Source organism: Malaclemys terrapin, chromosome 1, assembly GCF_027887155.1.
Source record: "Malaclemys terrapin pileata isolate rMalTer1 chromosome 1, rMalTer1.hap1, whole genome shotgun sequence".
Lineage (NCBI taxonomy): Eukaryota > Metazoa > Chordata > Testudines > Emydidae > Malaclemys > Malaclemys terrapin.
The window spans coordinates 292,669,251-292,686,882 of record NC_071505.1 but is presented as its reverse complement, the minus strand read 5'-3'; the positions used below and the strand labels follow the sequence as shown (position 1 = coordinate 292,686,882).

General features: G+C 44.9%; 2 protein-coding genes across 2 annotated transcripts in view; one reads left to right on the top strand and one right to left on the bottom strand.

Moving 5' to 3' along the window:
- Nucleotides 1-13,415, bottom strand: part of GPALPP1 (GPALPP motifs containing 1) — a 30,636-nt gene extending 17,221 nt beyond the window's left edge. Inside the window, exons 1-3 of the mRNA XM_054014302.1 lie at nt 13,283-13,415; nt 5,517-5,655; nt 3,524-3,622 (exon numbers count right to left, since the gene is read on the bottom strand). Coding sequence (XP_053870277.1) covers nt 3,524-3,622; nt 5,517-5,655; nt 13,283-13,367 — 323 coding nt within the window. The 5' untranslated portion in view covers nt 13,368-13,415. The remainder of the gene's footprint in view (nt 1-3,523; nt 3,623-5,516; nt 5,656-13,282) is intronic.
- Nucleotides 13,416-13,578: 163 nt separating this feature from the next.
- Nucleotides 13,579-17,632, top strand: part of NUFIP1 (nuclear FMR1 interacting protein 1) — a 34,610-nt gene continuing 30,556 nt past the window's right edge. The window contains exons 1-2 of the mRNA XM_054014291.1: nt 13,579-13,829; nt 14,621-14,709. Of these exons, the coding sequence (XP_053870266.1) occupies nt 13,652-13,829; nt 14,621-14,709 (267 nt within the window). The 5' untranslated portion in view covers nt 13,579-13,651. The remainder of the gene's footprint in view (nt 13,830-14,620; nt 14,710-17,632) is intronic.

Below are 17,632 nucleotides of genomic sequence, written 5' to 3'. Positions count from 1 at the left end.
ATGTATGCAATAACATAAATCCCTCCTGGCCAGAGGTACTGAATCACTTACCTGTAAGGGGTTAATCAGCTCAATTAACCTAGTTGGCACCTGACCAGAAGGACCAATGGGGAAAGAAGATACTTTCAAATGGGGGAAGAGGGGGGGAAAGGAGCAGGGGAGAAGGTTTTGTTTGTGCTCTCTTTGTTGGTTCCCTCTCGAGACAAAGAGAGAGACCAGGCAGGTAACCCAGCTCCTAAAAAGATCCTGAACTGATACATCTAAAAATTACAGAAATTCTAAGTAATAGCAAGGGAATGCGTTAGATGATCTTTTGTTTTAGCTTGTGAATTTTCCCTATGCTAAGAGGGAGATTTATTCCTGTTTTTGTAACTTTGAAGTCAAGCTTAGAGGGGAATCCTCTGTGTTTTAAATCTTTTTATTTACCTTGTAAAGTTATCTTCCATCCTGATTTTGCAGGTGTGAGTCTTTTACTTTTTTTTTTTTTTTTTAAATAAAATTCTTCTTTTAAGAACCTGATTGATTTTCAGTGTCCTAAAAACCAGGGATTTGATCTGTGCTCACTTTGTTAACCTATCGGTTGGTATATTATTCTCAAGCCCCTCCCCCCCTCCTGAAAGGGGGCAAAGGGGTTTGGGGAGATATTTTGGGGGAGTTAGGGCTCCAAGTGGCCGCTCCCTGAATGTTTGTGTAAATCACTTGGTGGTGGCAGCAATACCATCCAAAGACAAGGAAAGGAATTTGTGCCTTGGGGAAATTTTTAACCTAAGCTGGTGGAATATAGGCTTAAGGGGTCTTTCATGCAGGTCCCCACATCTGTACCCCAGAGTTCAGAGAGGGGAGGGAACCCTGACAGCGGGTAATGGCCTTTATAATGAAAGCAAGCGCTGAGATACCATATGTTATCCTGAAATAATTATACCAGCTATTTATACTACTTTTAACTACACATTTGGAGACAGTTTTATTGCATTAAAGATGTGGCAGCTCTGGTATAACTCTGCCTGTTGGACACTCACCACGCTGCTGTTTTGAGCCTATGTGCTTTTAAGCTTCCTGAGTCTAAGCAGAGTCCTTTGGGTCACTGGCCACATTCTGGATGTGCAGATTTTCCAGCTTACATCCCCTTCTGAATGTTCAACTGCCTATGCCCTGTATTTCGTGCGAGCTCCCCCAGGTTCTCCAGTATCATAAGCACAGCCTTTCCCAGAGCGCCAACTTTGTGGGAAATCTAGTTTATATTCACCTCTCTAGGGACATGATAGTTGAAGCACACAATACACAGGCTTTGAAAAAGTTCCCAAACCAGCCACTCTTTACTACAGACAGCACAAGATATATACATATCTAGACAAAACAATACAACACCTGCATGCCATCCCTGCCTCAGTTTTCTCACCTCTCTTGCGCATTCTTTGGGATTTGGCTCAGTGTTTGTTTATGGAGTTTGGGATCCTTCCTCTCTCTCTGCTCTCCTGCACATGGCTTCTCCTCTGGAACATGGAATCTCTCTAGTCTCGTCTCCCTCTCTTCCCTCCAGCCAGCCTCCTTTGACCTTGGCTCGTCCCACAGTCAAAGGTCCCCTTTGCTACAAAAACAAGTTCTGTTTGTTCCCCTCTCCTGCCCAAGCTTCTCCTTGTGTCTGAATCCCTCTGAGTTTTTAAAGGTATTACCACCTGGTTTCTTTGGTTTCCTGTTAAGGGATTTTTCCACTCTTCCAACCTTCTTCCCTTCAGACAACCTGGGCAGAATTAGTTTTCACAGCTCAGACACTGTCAGGTGCCATAGGTCTCAAAGCCAGGGCTGCTGAGCAACAGCCTTATCTTCTGCACCATTGAGCTACAAGGGTGGACAACAGAACTGCTGCTAATACCTCATCCCAGAAGCTACACCCACTGACTCAGCATGGTCAGATGACTAACAGCTGACAGCCGATTGGACACCACTGGGTACAAGACGTCCTGTCCCATGCCTTGTCTGAGCAACTAGTCATTAGGTCTGTTGATGCCCAGATCTCTGAGACCAGGTCCCTGCTATCTACCCTGCCTTGTTCCTGTTGCCTGCTTCCTTGCCCTGACCAAGTTGCAGACTCTGACTTTGACCCTTGGTGTGATTTCTGACCACGGGTGTGACCACAACCCTGACTCTGCTGCTAGCCCCAACTACTAGGTCACAAAGCTCATGTTTTGGGCTCTGCCAAGCACCATCCTTAGCATACCCATTGTTCAGCCAGAGTTCAGTTGTTAAAATTAATGATTTTATTTGTTCTGTAATTTCTTCCAGACTGGTGGGTTTGTGTGAATGAGAGAGATGTCATGGATCCTGGCAGCCCATGGTAGACCTACTACACATTGCAGCACTCAATGATACAATCTCATAAAATTAACCAGAATTTATACATTGTACACAGAGAGTTTCCCCAAATCATCAACAGATTTAAACCTGGAGGAGAGACAGTCGTATTTTTTAATATAGAGAAATCCTCTCTCAATAAAAGTTATCAGATTTGAGACACACTTTCAACTACAGAATTTCTTGCAGACAGTAATGCTACAACCAGAACTGTTCAGCAACAGACTGGCTCATCTTCCTAACAATGACATTATTTCTGACAGGTAAATATTGGATCATTCTATCTACTGACTCTTTCTAGCACTGAGGAAGCAAACAGCACAGATGTCAAAAGCAAATCTGCAAGAAAGTTTCTGCTGAACATTTTATCTACTAATGTTCTCTTGAAAGTAGTGATTTTCATACAGAATATCATTTTGAATTACACTGGAAAGAGCGGAGATTGATGTGAAGATTAGGAGGCTGTCAGATGCAGTTAACAAATTCTGAACGGAAAATTAACAACTAGATTTCTCCAATAGGTATTTTATCATTGAGTGTGGTTGAATGGGCTTTGTTTCTGACAAAGAGGCTATAAACAATGCTGATTTAGTAAAATATGATTTTAACAAACATACTCCATTCAGCATTGTTTACATGAAGAAAACTAATGATCCCAAAGTATTAACAGAACAACCATTGCAATAATATATATCATATTATATTACATAGAAACAAATTAACGTCGCAGTCCTGCAATGAGTTCAATGCAGGTGGGCCCTGCGCCTGAGGAGTTCATAGAGTTTGGGCCTAAGGTAGTTATAGGTATTAGACAATACCTATAAAATCTTCAAAATAAATATTGAAAAAACACAAGCATATTCTATACAACAGTTTGCCTGTTTAACATGCATACTCTTTTTGAGCTTTATCTTAGAAGATGGGAGAAATTTGATATTCAAAATATGATGAGACAGTTCTTATACAATTTTCCTCTTCTCTTCGACTTTCCAGAGGATACATGGGGAATTTTGTATTCAAATTACAAAGGAACACTGCTATGTGGAAGAAGGAATTCTAATCACATAAATCTTAAGTATAACTAAGGTAGTCACTGATAAAACAATTATTTTCAATAAAATATTTTGTGGCTCTAACGAGAGAAGCCTGAACACTATTCCGCTTTAATTACCTCTCTGGAGAATCATCCTGCTTTTTAAATCCAGGAGGAAGAGCAGGTCCAAAAAAGCCATCATTGTCATCATCATCTTCCTGAGCTCTTTTCTGTTTTCTACAAATACAGTGATTTAGCTTAATAATTACGCTGACATAGATGGCAATTATCTACACTTTAAAGGAAAAAAAAACAAAATGATTTCCAAAAGTCTTACATTATGTACTATCTTGCTGTTACCACGGAAACACAGCATAAGAATCTGAAATAATTTGGAGCAATTAAATATTTGTTAGCGTAAGCCTCATTCTTACACTGCAGTGACATTTTAAAAAAATGTTATTGGTGCAGAAAGAGAAAATCAAATAGTAAAACACGGTAATGCTTGTTTTGCATGCATAAAGTAATTTTAACACCAGCATATTTCTTGCTACATTTTTACCATCATTCTATACATTTTGACTAGTACTTTTCCAAATCGAATTTTAGACTGAACAATCAGTAAATAAAACCATGGGGGAAAAGTAGGGAGTATTTACACTAATGATCATTACATGGAAATAGTATAATGCCCTCTAAGATTCCAATCCTGCAAACACTTGCATGTTTTTAAACTTCGCACATTTGACTAGTCCCATTAAATCTGAATATGTGCAGTATGCTGAGATTTGCTATTAAAAAAAAAATTTCCGCCCTTCAAATCAAAATAATCGTATACCCTCACTTGTTAAGGGCTTGATCACGCACAGGACTCTTTACACTGACTTCAATGGGAGTCAGACTGGTCCCTATATACAGTATTATGATGATAGGCATGTTACAAATACCTAAGTTAAATAGATAGTCTAAAAAGGAGATAACTCTATTATCTGTTTATCTTAAACATTTTTAACATGAACGCTGCATCTAGAAGCCCAAACTAGTTCCCACTGAAGTCAACAGAAAGAATCCTATTAACTTGTCAGAGAATCGGAGTTGGATCAGGCCTAATGGGAGTTGAAAATTGTTCACTGTGTCATTGGTAAGCTAATTTTCCCTGCGATCATCCATTTGATCTATAACTTTGATGTTATGACAATCTGACTATTTTTACCATATACCTGTTCCTAAAACAGGTGCAGTATCTCCCATTAGTATGTTTATATTCATGTAGAGTCAAAGGCCACATTTTTCAAGACTTTATGCCTAAAGTTAGAAGTGGCTTAATTTTCAAAGACCCTAAGCACATCTAGATATTAACTTCAATGTGATTTGTGGGTGCTTAGAGAACTTCTGAAAATTGAGCCACTTCTATTTAAGTTCCTAAATATGGATATAGGAGTCTAAGTTCAGGTATACAGTTTGAAAATTTTGGCCTTTTTCTTTTTTTTAAAACCTCAAAATTTCATTTCTACCTCCAATATGCTTCTTAATATACATTTATATTAGGAAACACTAATTTCAAAATTCACAGTCCACCCAAAGTCTATTATAGATCCATTGCTTATTGCTAGCAAAGATATAGTTTATCAAAATACACTTCCATGAACAGGCCCATCACAGCAACTTTAATGTAGTTATACTAACAAGCTGCTTATTACTTTCTGCAGGGAAACTTGCTGTACTTTCGAAACAGAATTCACGCAATATTAAGTTTTCAGATTTCTAATAAAGCGCCTATCATCCACATCTGTTGTGTATACTCACAAATTAAAAGTACCATCTAAAAGTTAAGTGACACGTCAACCTAGATACAAAATTAAAATGAAATGAACAATTCAGATTGCACTGAACAAGCCAGTCACAATCTAAGGAGACACACAGATTAGGCAGCCACTATCACCCTGGAAAGGATGAGGAGACAATGTTAGCAGACTTTATCTCGGTGTGGCATTTGCTTTCTTTAGTTGCATAATAAAGCCCCTTTCCGATTCTGCATCTGGGCTAATTCAGTCAACTCATTGTATGAAGTGGTCCAATTTCTGCTTATTTTACCAGTGTAAATACATGAATCACACACAAACAGACTGACTTGGGTACTGGATCAGTGTCCTGCTCCTCTTCAGAATCTCTATTTGCTTCTCTGAGCAGAGGAGGAGACTTGGAGCCTTCATCACTATCATGCATTTCTGAGCTTTTTTTGTAGCCAGGAGGCAATACTGGACCTGCAACTAAACATCAAGATTTAGTGTGGATATTTGATTAAACACTTTAAAAGAACATTACCACTTTGGGATCATCAACATATGTATTTCGCTGGATTTAACTTTATTCAAACAGTCCTGTCTCTACATAGGAGTTAACAATGATTTAACAAAGGTCCTGACACAGCCGAGCACGTAAGAACAAGCGTTAATGATTTGCTGAATAAAGATTGATTTAAGCATGTGTTTTAAGTGCTTTGTTGAATTATGGTCTAAATGAATAATTGATATCACAGGATTGAATGGCTCTGACACTACTGGGCTTTTATAATTTCACAGTGCATTCTGAGGCATAAACTCTACAGGACCTTTTGAAATTTCAAACACTGATTTTTAAGGCAGACAGGAAGGGAAACTTATTTGGCTGGGAAGAGGTACAGTGAACTTTTATTACAGCCAAAGAATTAGAACAAAAAAAAAAAAAAAATCAGGTACAATGAAGCCATATAAATGAAGGCTGAGAGAAAATTACATCTACAATTAAAGAGCTGTGACCTTTTAAATTATGCAAAATAAACCAGAGCCATCTAGGAGCTCAACTTTTATTAGGCAAGTCTTAGGGCTTGTCTTCACTACCTGCCCGGATCGGCGGGTAGAAATCGATCTCTCAGGGATCAATTTATCGCGTCTCGTTGGGACGCGATAATCGATCCGCGAATCGACGCGTGTACTCCACCAGCCCAGGTAGGAGTAAGCGCCGTCAACGGGGGAGCGCAGCAGTCGATTTGCCGCCATCCTCACAGCGGGGTAAGTCGGATCAGATACGTCGAATTCAGCTACTCTATTCCCATAGCTGAATTTGCGTATCTGAAATCGATCCCCCCACCCGTAATGTAGACGTAGCCTTAGACAAGAATGAGAAAGATTAATGGGGACATTACACAACTCATCATTTCTTCACATTCAATTTACAAAGCAACCACTGATCTGTCTCTCATTTCAGCTTCTTGTTTGCATGGAAAGGAAATGAACCAAGACAACAGACCCATGAATCCACTTCAATACCAGATATTTCTGGTGATTCATGTCAGAGTTGCCCCTGCCCCAGAATTATAAGATGTGATTTTGGAAGACACAGGAAAGAGGCAAGGGTTAATAAGCAATATATTATATTGACTACTGTCAATATGTTACCCATTTTGGTTTGTTTGATCAGTGTAACTGAATGCATGCCCATTTTTTATCAGTTATTTAAAAATATATATATGTTTAAGACCCTGATCCTGAAAGCACCTATGCACATTCTCAACTTTTCACAACTTAAATTCAGCAGCATTACACATGTGTAAAGTTAAATTTATGTATAAATGTTTGGAGGATCAGACCTAAATGAGTAAAGTATCCTACAGATGTGACAGGCAATTATAAACAGGGCGGCTAATGCTACTTATTATTAAGGTTGCCCAAAAGTTCCCATTATAAGACCCTGTTTTCAGAGACTTAACACTTTACCAAATATTAACCATTTGGGCTGAAGTTTTCCATGCCTGGTGTCTGTCTCGGGTTGAAATATTTGGAAAATTTCAGCCAAAATAGTTCAGCATTTTCTAGGAACAGAGCTAAGGAAATATATATTGGAAGAATTTTTTAACATGGGCAAAACAATCTTTTCTTTTAACAGATCCTTTGAAGCAGGGACTTAAAATTTGGTAGAGAGATGAACATTGTGTCTATAAAAGGAACCTTACTTCTAGCATCTCCTAACGTTTGAATGCTTAACATTGAAACCTTAATAGTGCCCTTTTAATGTAGTTGTTTTGTGTATGTTATATGCAAAAAGAATAAGTAGGCATAATGAAGCCAAAAGAAAGGATTATTAAATATTTGCTGACATACTGCCTCATGAAAATTACACATAACCAAACTGTGCATGTGAAGTAGTAAATCCATTTCATGAATGTTGACATTAATAAATTGTTGTCTTCACTCTTCTGATTTCAGGTATCAAATTAACCTTTTCTGATGGAATTACAAGCTTGAAAGTGCACAATTTTGTACATCATTTTCTCTAAAGAAGGTAAATGCTAAAAAAGATGTCTAGAAATGAAAATGTCCGAGGAAAAGTGAAGGACAAGCTCACACATAAATTCAACTACCAAACAAATAACAAAACATACATATTTGAAGAGTTGTTCAGATCAGGTCAAAAGAAAAGAAACATCAAGTATCAGTCAAACAAAAGCAAGGCCCAGGAAGGAACATCTGGGAAGTGGTGACAGCAGTGGCAGGTGTGGAATGCAGACATCCTTATCCCCTAGCAAGTTGCACCAGTTCCCCCCATCAAATATCCTTCCATGCACCACAGGAGTCCCAGCAACTGCAGCCTCCACACAATCTCTCCACTTACCCCAGTAATCCCAGCATGTACCAGCTTCCTGCCCCAACATCTTAATCCATCCTAGACACTTTCCAGCACCCCCTCCATCCCTTCCCTCCAGGTACAGCTGCCAGGTTTTATAGAGCTCCATGTCCTACTCTCACCACTGCTTAGGGAAGAGTGTGTTGGTCAGAAGCAGAACTCTGTTTATTTACTAATTATTTGTAAATTTGCAAATTATTTAAATAATTTGTATGAAATGTCACAAAACTACACAAAACTGGGCAGCCATGCTACATCTGCGGAAGAATTGTGTTAATAATAACTGAGTTTTAACATAGTTGAAAATATTAATGCTAATGAATGAAACTAGGTCTAACCTAGGCTTGAGAACTATTTTTAACAGGATGGATTGATTTCAATCAAGGTGCTTCAAATCGTGCAATTAAATTATGATTTAAATCACCAAGTGGAAAGTCTCGATTTAAATCAGCAATTTTAATCAACTTTTCCAGTTGTACTTAAGTTATTTTCTAAAAAAGATCATTCACACTGGCTGATGTGACAATTAAAACATGTTGATTTACAATTAAATAGAGCCTTTACACTAGATTTAGTAATTTTTTTTTTTGCTACTTAGGTGGGTACACTATAATTATATACAGTAGCTTAATATTTTCAGATTCTTATTAATTGTACATTTTTAGTATGTTAGAAAATAGTGTATGATATCGTGGTTATTTACTAGATAATTAACTTGCTCATGATTTGTTTCCTGCTGTATTAGGATGTTAACTAGAATTTAATTAAACACACAAAACAGCATATCAATTTTTCTAATTAAACAAAATAAGCCCATAGTACAGCATATAACCTGTTGTGCCATATTATTAAATTTTAACCTCAGAAGTTGGCTGTTTCCCCCCCAAATCATTCCGTATATAGAAAAGCAGCCTTTAACTCAAAAGTTTTTGATAGAGGCTCATGGATTAAGCATACCGTATATACAGTAACGCCTCACTTAACGTCCTCCCGCTTAACGTTGTTTCGAAGTTACGTCCCTGCTCCATTAGGGAACATACTCATTTAAAGTTGTGCAATGCTCCCTTATAATGTCCTTTGGCTGACTTTACAAGGGAGCGTTGCACAAGTTCCTCTTCTCCGCCTCCTCCCCCCTCCCTTCCTCCCAGCGCTTCCCCCGCAGTTTGGCGGCGCTTAGGACTTTCTGGGAGGGAGGGAGTGAGCGGGGAAGCTGCCCCCCCCCCAGCAGGCAGGGCCACCCGGAATGCAGGGGCTTTAGGGGCTGCAGGGCTCTGGGCTAAGGAGGCCCCGGGGCCCTGGCCTGCAGCTCTAAAGCCCCTTTCGGAATGCAGCCCTGCGAGCATGGGCCGGAGGACTCAGGAGGAGCAGGGGCAGTCACGCAGTCAGCGGCCAGAGAGAAGCAGCGCTTTCCCCTTCAAAGCCGGCCAGACAGAAGCAGAGCTTTGAAGGGGAATGCACCCTTCTCTCTGGCTGCTGGCTGCCCCTGCTCCTCCTGAGTCCTCCGGCCCATGAAGGAGCAGAGGCAGCTGCGCAGCCAGCGGCCGGAAAGAAGCGTCGCCTTCCCCTTCAAAGCCGGCTGGAGAGAAGCGGTATTATATACAGTATATAATGCCTTTTGTCTGCCCCCCCCAAATTTCCTTGGACCCTAACCTCCTGCATTTACATTAAATCTTATGAGAAAATTGGATTCGTTTAACATCGTTTCACTTAAAGTTGCATTTGTCAGGAACACACTAAAACGTTAAGTGAGGAGTTACAGTACTCGATCACAAGCCGATTCGTTTATAAGCCGACCCCGCCAAGATGGATAAGTAAAAATGGAAAATTTTATGACTCATTCATAAGCCGACCCTATAATTCAGGGATCAGCAAACTTTGGCTCCTGGGCCATGAGGATAAGTCGCTGGCGGGCCGAGATGGTTTGTTTACCTTGAGTGTCCGCAGTCATGGAGGTAAACCTAAGTAAACAAAGTGTCCTGGCGTGCCAGCTGCTTACCCTGATGGGCCAGGACAGCAACTGGTGGGGAAATGTTTTTTTTTTTTTTTTTGGGGGGGGGGGGGAGTAAGGGGGGAGAAGCTGGGAGTCAGGGGAATAACCCCACATGGCCCCACCCCTAGCCTGGGACCCCCATCCCTTCCCACCTTATCTGGGGAGGATGTCTCTGGCCTGGCTGGAGCTGCTCCAGCAGGCTGGGCAGCACGACCGCAACCTGTTCCAGCGGGCCAGACCGGGCGGCGCAGCCGCAGCATGTTCCAGCAGGCACCTGTGATGACACAAAAAGCTCCCTCTCCCAATTCCCTACTTTGGGTGCACTGAGCATGCTCACCCGAACTGAGCATGCCCAGTAACCTTAGCTTTTGCATGGCGGAAGCTGCAACTAGTTGCAAAAGTGGAGAGTTGCTGTTTGTGCTGCTACACCAGGCCGTGCGGCCACCGCCTGCTCTGGTGGGTGGAGCCGAGCGGCACGGCTGCAGCCTGCCAGCCCCAGAGCTGCAGCTGCTTCGGAGGCTGGGGGGAGAGCAGCGTGTCCAGAAGTGGAGAGACTCTGGCCCCGCCTCTTCCCTTCTGGCTCTGCTGCCTCCCCTTGCTCCCTCTGTTGGAGGGAGGGCCTCTGTCCCACCTCTCCCTCTCTATACCCATTCATAAGCCGACCCCCTTCTCTGGTGCTTCCCTTATTTACTAAAAAAATTCGGCCTATGCGTATATACAGTATTTATTTTTTATTTAAATGTCAGGGATCGGCAACCTTTGGCACGCGGCCCATCAGGGAAATCCGCTGGCGGGCCAGAACGGTTTGTTTACCTGCAGCGCCTGCAGGTTCGGCCGATCGCAGCTCCCACTGGTTGCAGTTCGCCGTTCCGGATCTGGGCTAATAGGAGCTGCGGGAAGCAGCGTGGGATGTGCTGGCCGCCGCTTCCCACAGCCCCCATTGGCCTGGAATGGCAAAGTGCGTCCAGTGGGAGCTGCGATTGGCCGAACCTGCAGACGCTGCAGGTAAACAAACCGTCCCGGCCCATCAGCGGATTTCCCTGATGGGCCATGTGCCAAAGGTTTCCGATCCCTGTTTCAGATACAATAATAAGTTTAGGCCTTAACATATTTTCAACTGATTTTCAGTGGCACTCACACTGCCCGGGTCCTGGCCATCGGTCTGTGGGGCTCAGCATTTTAATTTCATTTTAAATGAAGCTTCTTAAATATTTTAAAAACCTTATTTACTTTACATACAACAATAGTTTAGTTATATATTATAGACTTATAGAAAGAGACCTTCTAAAAATGTTAAAATGTATTACTGGCACACGAAACCTTATATTAGAGTGAATAAATGAAGACTCGGCACACCACTTCTGAAAGGTTGCCGACCCCTGCCTTAAACTGTTGGAAGCCGCTTCTAAACAAATTACCAACAAACCTAAATGGGCCTTTAAACTAAGAATAAAGTAATATTGTTTAAAAGTGGTTAACATAATCGGCCTCCATATAACAACCTTTTAAGACCATTTTACACATGTTAAGTAACCATATTAAAACTCCTCTAGAGAATCATCTCATAATACTGAATGAGGTTTAGCTTAAATCCATTTATCTGAGCTGCAGACAATGTTTTACAGAATTTGTTGCAGAGCCACATTAGATCTTTCTCAAGGGCATTCCAACAATACATAGCAAATACCAGCATCTTAACTGTTTTCTGAGAGGCTTCTTCAGAACAACTAGCACAATATAGATCAGCATAAGCAGCAGCAAGACATATAATACGCTGTATTTCATATTTGTCTGGTGATTTTATGCATTGCAAAGCACATCAGATGTGATTTTCAAGGGGTAATGTGGGTGCTCAAATATGGTTGTAAGAATACTCATGGATAGAATGAATTAAGTAAAATTGTTTTCAGACACAAAGTTAAATTTTGGGCTAAGATATAATTTAAGCATCCTCCCCAATAAATGAGTTTAAAATATAGTCCCTTCTTAAGACAAATGAAGCAGCAAACAGTGAAGTATGATAAAGCAACCTACTGTAGGTGAACCAAACCTGAGGTATCTGCTGTCTAACTGCATTTTGTCATCTGTGGTAAAGGACAAATAAATGCTAGCAAACCCATAAATAGACAAAGTGTAAGGCCAGAAAAAAGTAAAAAGCAACAGAGGGTCCTGTGGCACCTTTGAGACTAACAGAGGTTAGTCTCAAAGGTGCCACAGGACCCTCTGTTGCTTTTTACAGATTCAGACTAACACGGCTACCCCGCTGATACAGAAAAAAGTAGTAAGTCTAAAAAAGTCAGTAGCACGAACAATACCTCCCCCGAAGAGAGAAAATAGTAAATTATATGGCAGCCCTATGTATGTAAAACAGCGGTTCTCAATCTGTGGGTCGGGACCCCAAAGTGGGTCACAACCCCATTTTAATGGGGTCACCAGGGCTGGCTTGGACTGCTTTGTGCCAAAGCCCGAGCTCCACTGCCCAGGGCCAAAGTCGAAGCCCGACAACTTCAGTCCTGGGCAGTGGGGCTCAGGATGCAGGCCCCCTGCCTGGGATTGAAGCCTCTGGGTTTTGGCTCTCCATCCCCACCTGGGTCACCAGGGCTCGGGCGAGCTCAGTGCCCCCTCCTGGGGTCGTATGGTAATTTTTGTTGTGAGAAGGGGGTTGTGGTGCATTGAGAAACCCTGATGTAAAATATCCTAGGTCCTAGAACACAACTACAAGAAAATATAGTGGTTGGGTGTATTTCTCTTTGATAATCTGTATGAAATCATCTGAAAACTGGGTGCAGCAAGTTGCAGCTGTGGCCCTCAGTGTCACAAAGAAAAAATTCACTTGAATTAGAGGACACCGAAAATCAACTGTGAAACAAGCAGCTTGTCTCGGCCTTAGCTACAGCAGGGCCGTAGCAGGGAAGAGAGGGGTCACTCTGCAGCACAGCAACGGGTTTCAACCTTTTTTCATTTGCGGACCCCGAGAACGGGTCGAAGGGAGGCGGAAATCCCCTGAAAACCACCGCAGCGCAGCAAGTGCCGCCCAGCGAGCGGGCGAACAGCCTGGGCGGGGCTGCTGACGGGTCCCGCTGGCCCGGGCACGTTCAGGTGGGAGGCGGCGGGCGCGGGGCCGGGGCTACACACAGCCCCAGGCTGGGACGGGACCGAATCCCTCTGAGGCGCCCCCGCCTCACGGGCCGCGCCGAGCTGCTGCTTAAACCCAGGCCAAACCCTGTCCTCTATCGCGTCCTCACCCTGGCTGAAGTCCTCGTCCGGGTCCGCCTCGGCACAGCGGGCAAAGCCCGGGGGCAGCGCCGGCCCCATCAGCTCTCGGGCCATGGCACAACACCGCCGCGCATGCGTATGGCGTAGCGACGCTTGCGGCCCAGACAAAGCCGCCGGCGCATAGGCGGCTGACGGTCCCCATAGCCCTTCCGGCGCTGTGCGATGACGTTACTCGGTAGGGTGGCCGGCGGGGTTCCGCACCCTGGCTTTGGGGCGTGGTGTTTACAGTAGTGCCGGAAGTGACGTATAATGCAGCGGCCGCCTGTGTCCCCCATGTGGAAGCAAGCGCCGCTGGCAGGGGCAGTACGGGTGGCCGGAGGGGTCTTTTCAGGCCTGACATGAATCCGTTCGCCTGGTACCCGCCGCCGCCTCCCATGTTCAGGCCCCCTGTGTTCTGCCCGCCCCCCGCCTGGGATCCCGGCTTCTGGGCGCCGCCGCCTGCGGATTATCCGCCGCCTGGCGCATGGTACCAGCCGTCATCGGCGTACGGGGAGCTGCCGAGAGCCCCGCACCCAGGTAGGGGAGACCCCCGCGGGGGCAAAAGGGAGGGGCACCTGGGCTGGGTATTCCCCCCTCCCTGTTCACCCAACGAAACCCCCCCTCCGAGGGGCTCCTGCCCCGTTCCCCCCATATCCGTCCGTCTGTGGGGCGCGCAGGGTTTCTCCCCACCTGCATCTCGGGGGTGAGGAGTGGTCCTGGGTGCTGCAACCCTGCTTTTCACGTGCACTCTGGCTTGTGGCTCTGCTTAGGTGGTTGTTGCTTTCCTCCAGTGCTGGCTACTTCTTGCTTATGACTGAAAGAAGGACGAGGTAGTTCCCACGTTCTTTCCCAAGTTTCCCAACCCAGGTTTTTGTCTTTTATTTGTCAAAGATTTGGTGATGCTATAATATACCTCCAAGGAGACTGTGTCCTTTTGGGGTTTGCCATGTTCATGATGTCATTGAAAAAACAAACCAAAAAATCCATGTGTTATCTGCACTATTAGTAATAATAAATCAGTATTTTAGATTTTTTTTTTAAAGTGGTAGCACTAATTTTCAGGCAGTTTTTTAAAAGCATTGATAGAATAAGGGAGATCCTGAGAGGTCTCAGCAATGATGTATTGAACACCAAGGAGTATAAGATAACAAGTAGTGTAATATTGTGATTACACAGATGAGGTAAGGAATATCAGATGGATCAAAAAACTTCCATATTTGTGTTTTTTCTTCAAAATATTTTTTGTAAGGTTATTTAGAGTGCACTGCTTTATATTGAAGAACAGCTATGTGTAACTTCATTTTTCTTGTAATATTTTTTTATTGAAGGTGGAAATTGCCATTTTACCCAAGAATGGCAAGCTGAACCAACACCTGCATTTTTTAAACATTCTCCAGGTGGAAACTTCAAGCAAAAGGTACTTATAATAGCTATTATGTGGCGCTTCGTAACTCAGTTGTACTTCTGGGATACAGTAGTCTTAATCCTACCACACCAGTTAGGATTATGATATAACCATATGTTGTAACATATGTTAACCCAGGGGTGGGCAAACTTTTCGGCCTGAGGGCCACATCGGGGTTCTGAAACTGTATGGGGGGCTGGGTAGGGAAGACTGTGCCTCCCCAAACAGCCTGGTCCCTTCCCACTTCCCACCCTCTGACTGCCCCCCTCAGAACTTCTGACCCATCCAACCCCCCCTCCTCCTTGTCCCCTGACCACCCCCTCCTGGGACCCCCCCACCCCAACTGCCCCCCTGGAACCTCACCCCCTATCCAATCCCCCTGCTACCTGTCCCCTGACTGCCCTGACCCCTATCCACACCCCCGTCCCCTGACAGGCCCCCTGGGACTCCCACGCCTATCCAACCGCCCCCTGTCCCCTGACTGCTCCTGGAACCCCCTGCCCCTTATCCAACGCCCCTTATCCCTGCCCCCTTACCATGCTGCTCAGAGCACCAGGACTGGCAGCCACGCTGCCCGGCAGGAGCTTGCAGCCCCGCTGCCCAGAGCGCTGGTGGCATGGTGAACTGAGGCTGCAGGGGAGGGGGGACAGCAGGGGAGGGGCCAGGGGCTAGCCTTCCCGTCCGGGAGCTCAAGGGCCAGACAGGATGGTCCAGCCTGCGGGCCATAGTTTGCCCACCTCTGTGTTAAATATTATGTTATAAATGAGAGCATTTCATGATGAGACAAGTCTGCAAGTTCTGGATCCATTCAAGGGAGGGATGCGCTAATCAACTTATTTAAATTGTACATTGTGCACGTGATTTTATTGTTGAGACGTACTAACCTTGCAAGAACTTTTATTTCTGTGATGAGGCCACTTTGGCATTTTGGTTATGTTGGCAGTGGTGACACTTAGTAAAAAGATTCCTGTGGCATCTTTAAGACTAACAGATGTATAGGAGCATAAGCTTTCGTGGGTGAATACCCACTTCGTCAGATGCATGTAATGAAAATTTCCAGAGGCAGGTATAAATATGCAGGCAAGAATCTATCGTCTACAGTCAAGTGCTGAGGTACAACTGCATCTGCTCCAACCTCTCAGACAGATACCAACACCTACAAGATCTTCACCAAGCACTCTCAAAACTACGCTATCCGCACAAGGAAATAAGGAAACAAATCAACAGAGCCAGACATGTACCCAGAAGCCTCCTGCTACAAGACAAGCCCAAGAAATAAACCAACAGAACTCCACTGGCCATCACCTACAGTCCTCAGCTTAAACCTCTCCAACGCATCATCAGTGATCTACGACCCATCCTGGACAATGATCCCTCACTTTCACAGACCTTGGGAGGCAGGCCAGTCCTCGCCCACAGACAACCTGCCAACCTTAAGCATATTCTCACCAGCAACCACACACCGCACCATAACAACTCTAACTCAGGAACCAATCCATGCAACAAACCTCGATGCCAACTCTGCCCACATATCTACACCAGCAACACCATCACAGGACCTAACCAGATCAACTACAACATCACCGGTTCATTCACCTGCACGTCCACCAATGGTTATATATGCCATAATGTGCCAGCAATGCCCCTCTGCTATGGACATTGGCCAAACTGGACAGTCACTACTTAAAAGGATAAATGGACACAAGTCAGATATCAGGAATGGCAACATACAAAAACCTGTAGGAGAACACTTCAACCTCCCTGGCCACACAATAGCAGATGTAAAGGTAGCCATCTTACAGCAAAAAAACTTCAGGACCAGACTCCAAAGAGAAACTGCTGAGCTTCAGTTCATTTGCAAATTTGACACCATCAGATCAGGATTAAACAAAGACTGTGAATGGCCAGCCAACTACAAAAGCAGATTCTCCTCCCTTTGGTGTTCACACCTCAACTGCTAGCAGAGGACCTCACCTTCCCTGATTGAACTAACCTTGTTATCTCCAGACTGATTCTTGCCTGCATGTTTATACCTGCCTCTGGAAATTTCCATTACGTGCATCTGACGAAAAGCTTATGCTTCAATACATCTGTTAGTCTTAAAGGTGCCACAGGACTCTCTGTTGCTTTTTACAGATCCAGACTAACACGGCTACCCCTCTGATACTTAGTAAAAAGATGTTACTTGTAAACTGAGCACATTTGGGTTGGAAATTGCGAGATATGGAACACAATAATTTTGATATTTTTTTAGTCATTTTTCAGTCTAGATCGGGGTCGGCAACCTGCGGCACACATGCCAAAGGCGGCATGTGAGTCTATTTTTACTGGCACACTGCTGCCAGCCGGAGTTCTGTCCGCCGACCCCGCTGAGCCCACTGCCTGCCTGGGTGAACAGAACCCTAGGCCGGCCACGGGCTGAGCGGGGCTGGTGGCCGGGACCCCAGCTGGCAGGGGCCGGCGGCCGGGACCCCAGACCAGTGGCAGGCTGAGAGGTTCAGCCTGCTGCCGGTCTGGGGTTCTGTCTGCCACCCCGCTCAGCCAGCTGAAGGTCTGGGGTTCCAGCCGCCTGTCCCTTGCCAGCCAGGATCCTGGCCCTGCTCAGCCCACTGACGGTCTGGGGTTCTGGCCACCGGCCCCTTGCCAGCCAGGGTCCCAGCCATCGGCCCTACTCAGCCTGCTGTCGGCCTGGGATACCAGCCGCTGGCCCCACTCACCTCTCTGCTGGTCTGGGGTTCCAGCCGCCCGGCCCCCTGCCAGCCGGGGTCCGGGCCTCTGGCCCTGCTCAGCCCACTGCTGGCCTGGGGTACCGGCTGCCAGCCCAGGGTTCTGCTCCTGGCCCAGTGCTCTGCAGCCACCCCCAGCTTCTAATGAAATCTCACATGTCTCACACGCCCAGGAAGGGCATCTCGCACCCTTAGGGGGGTGTGCACCC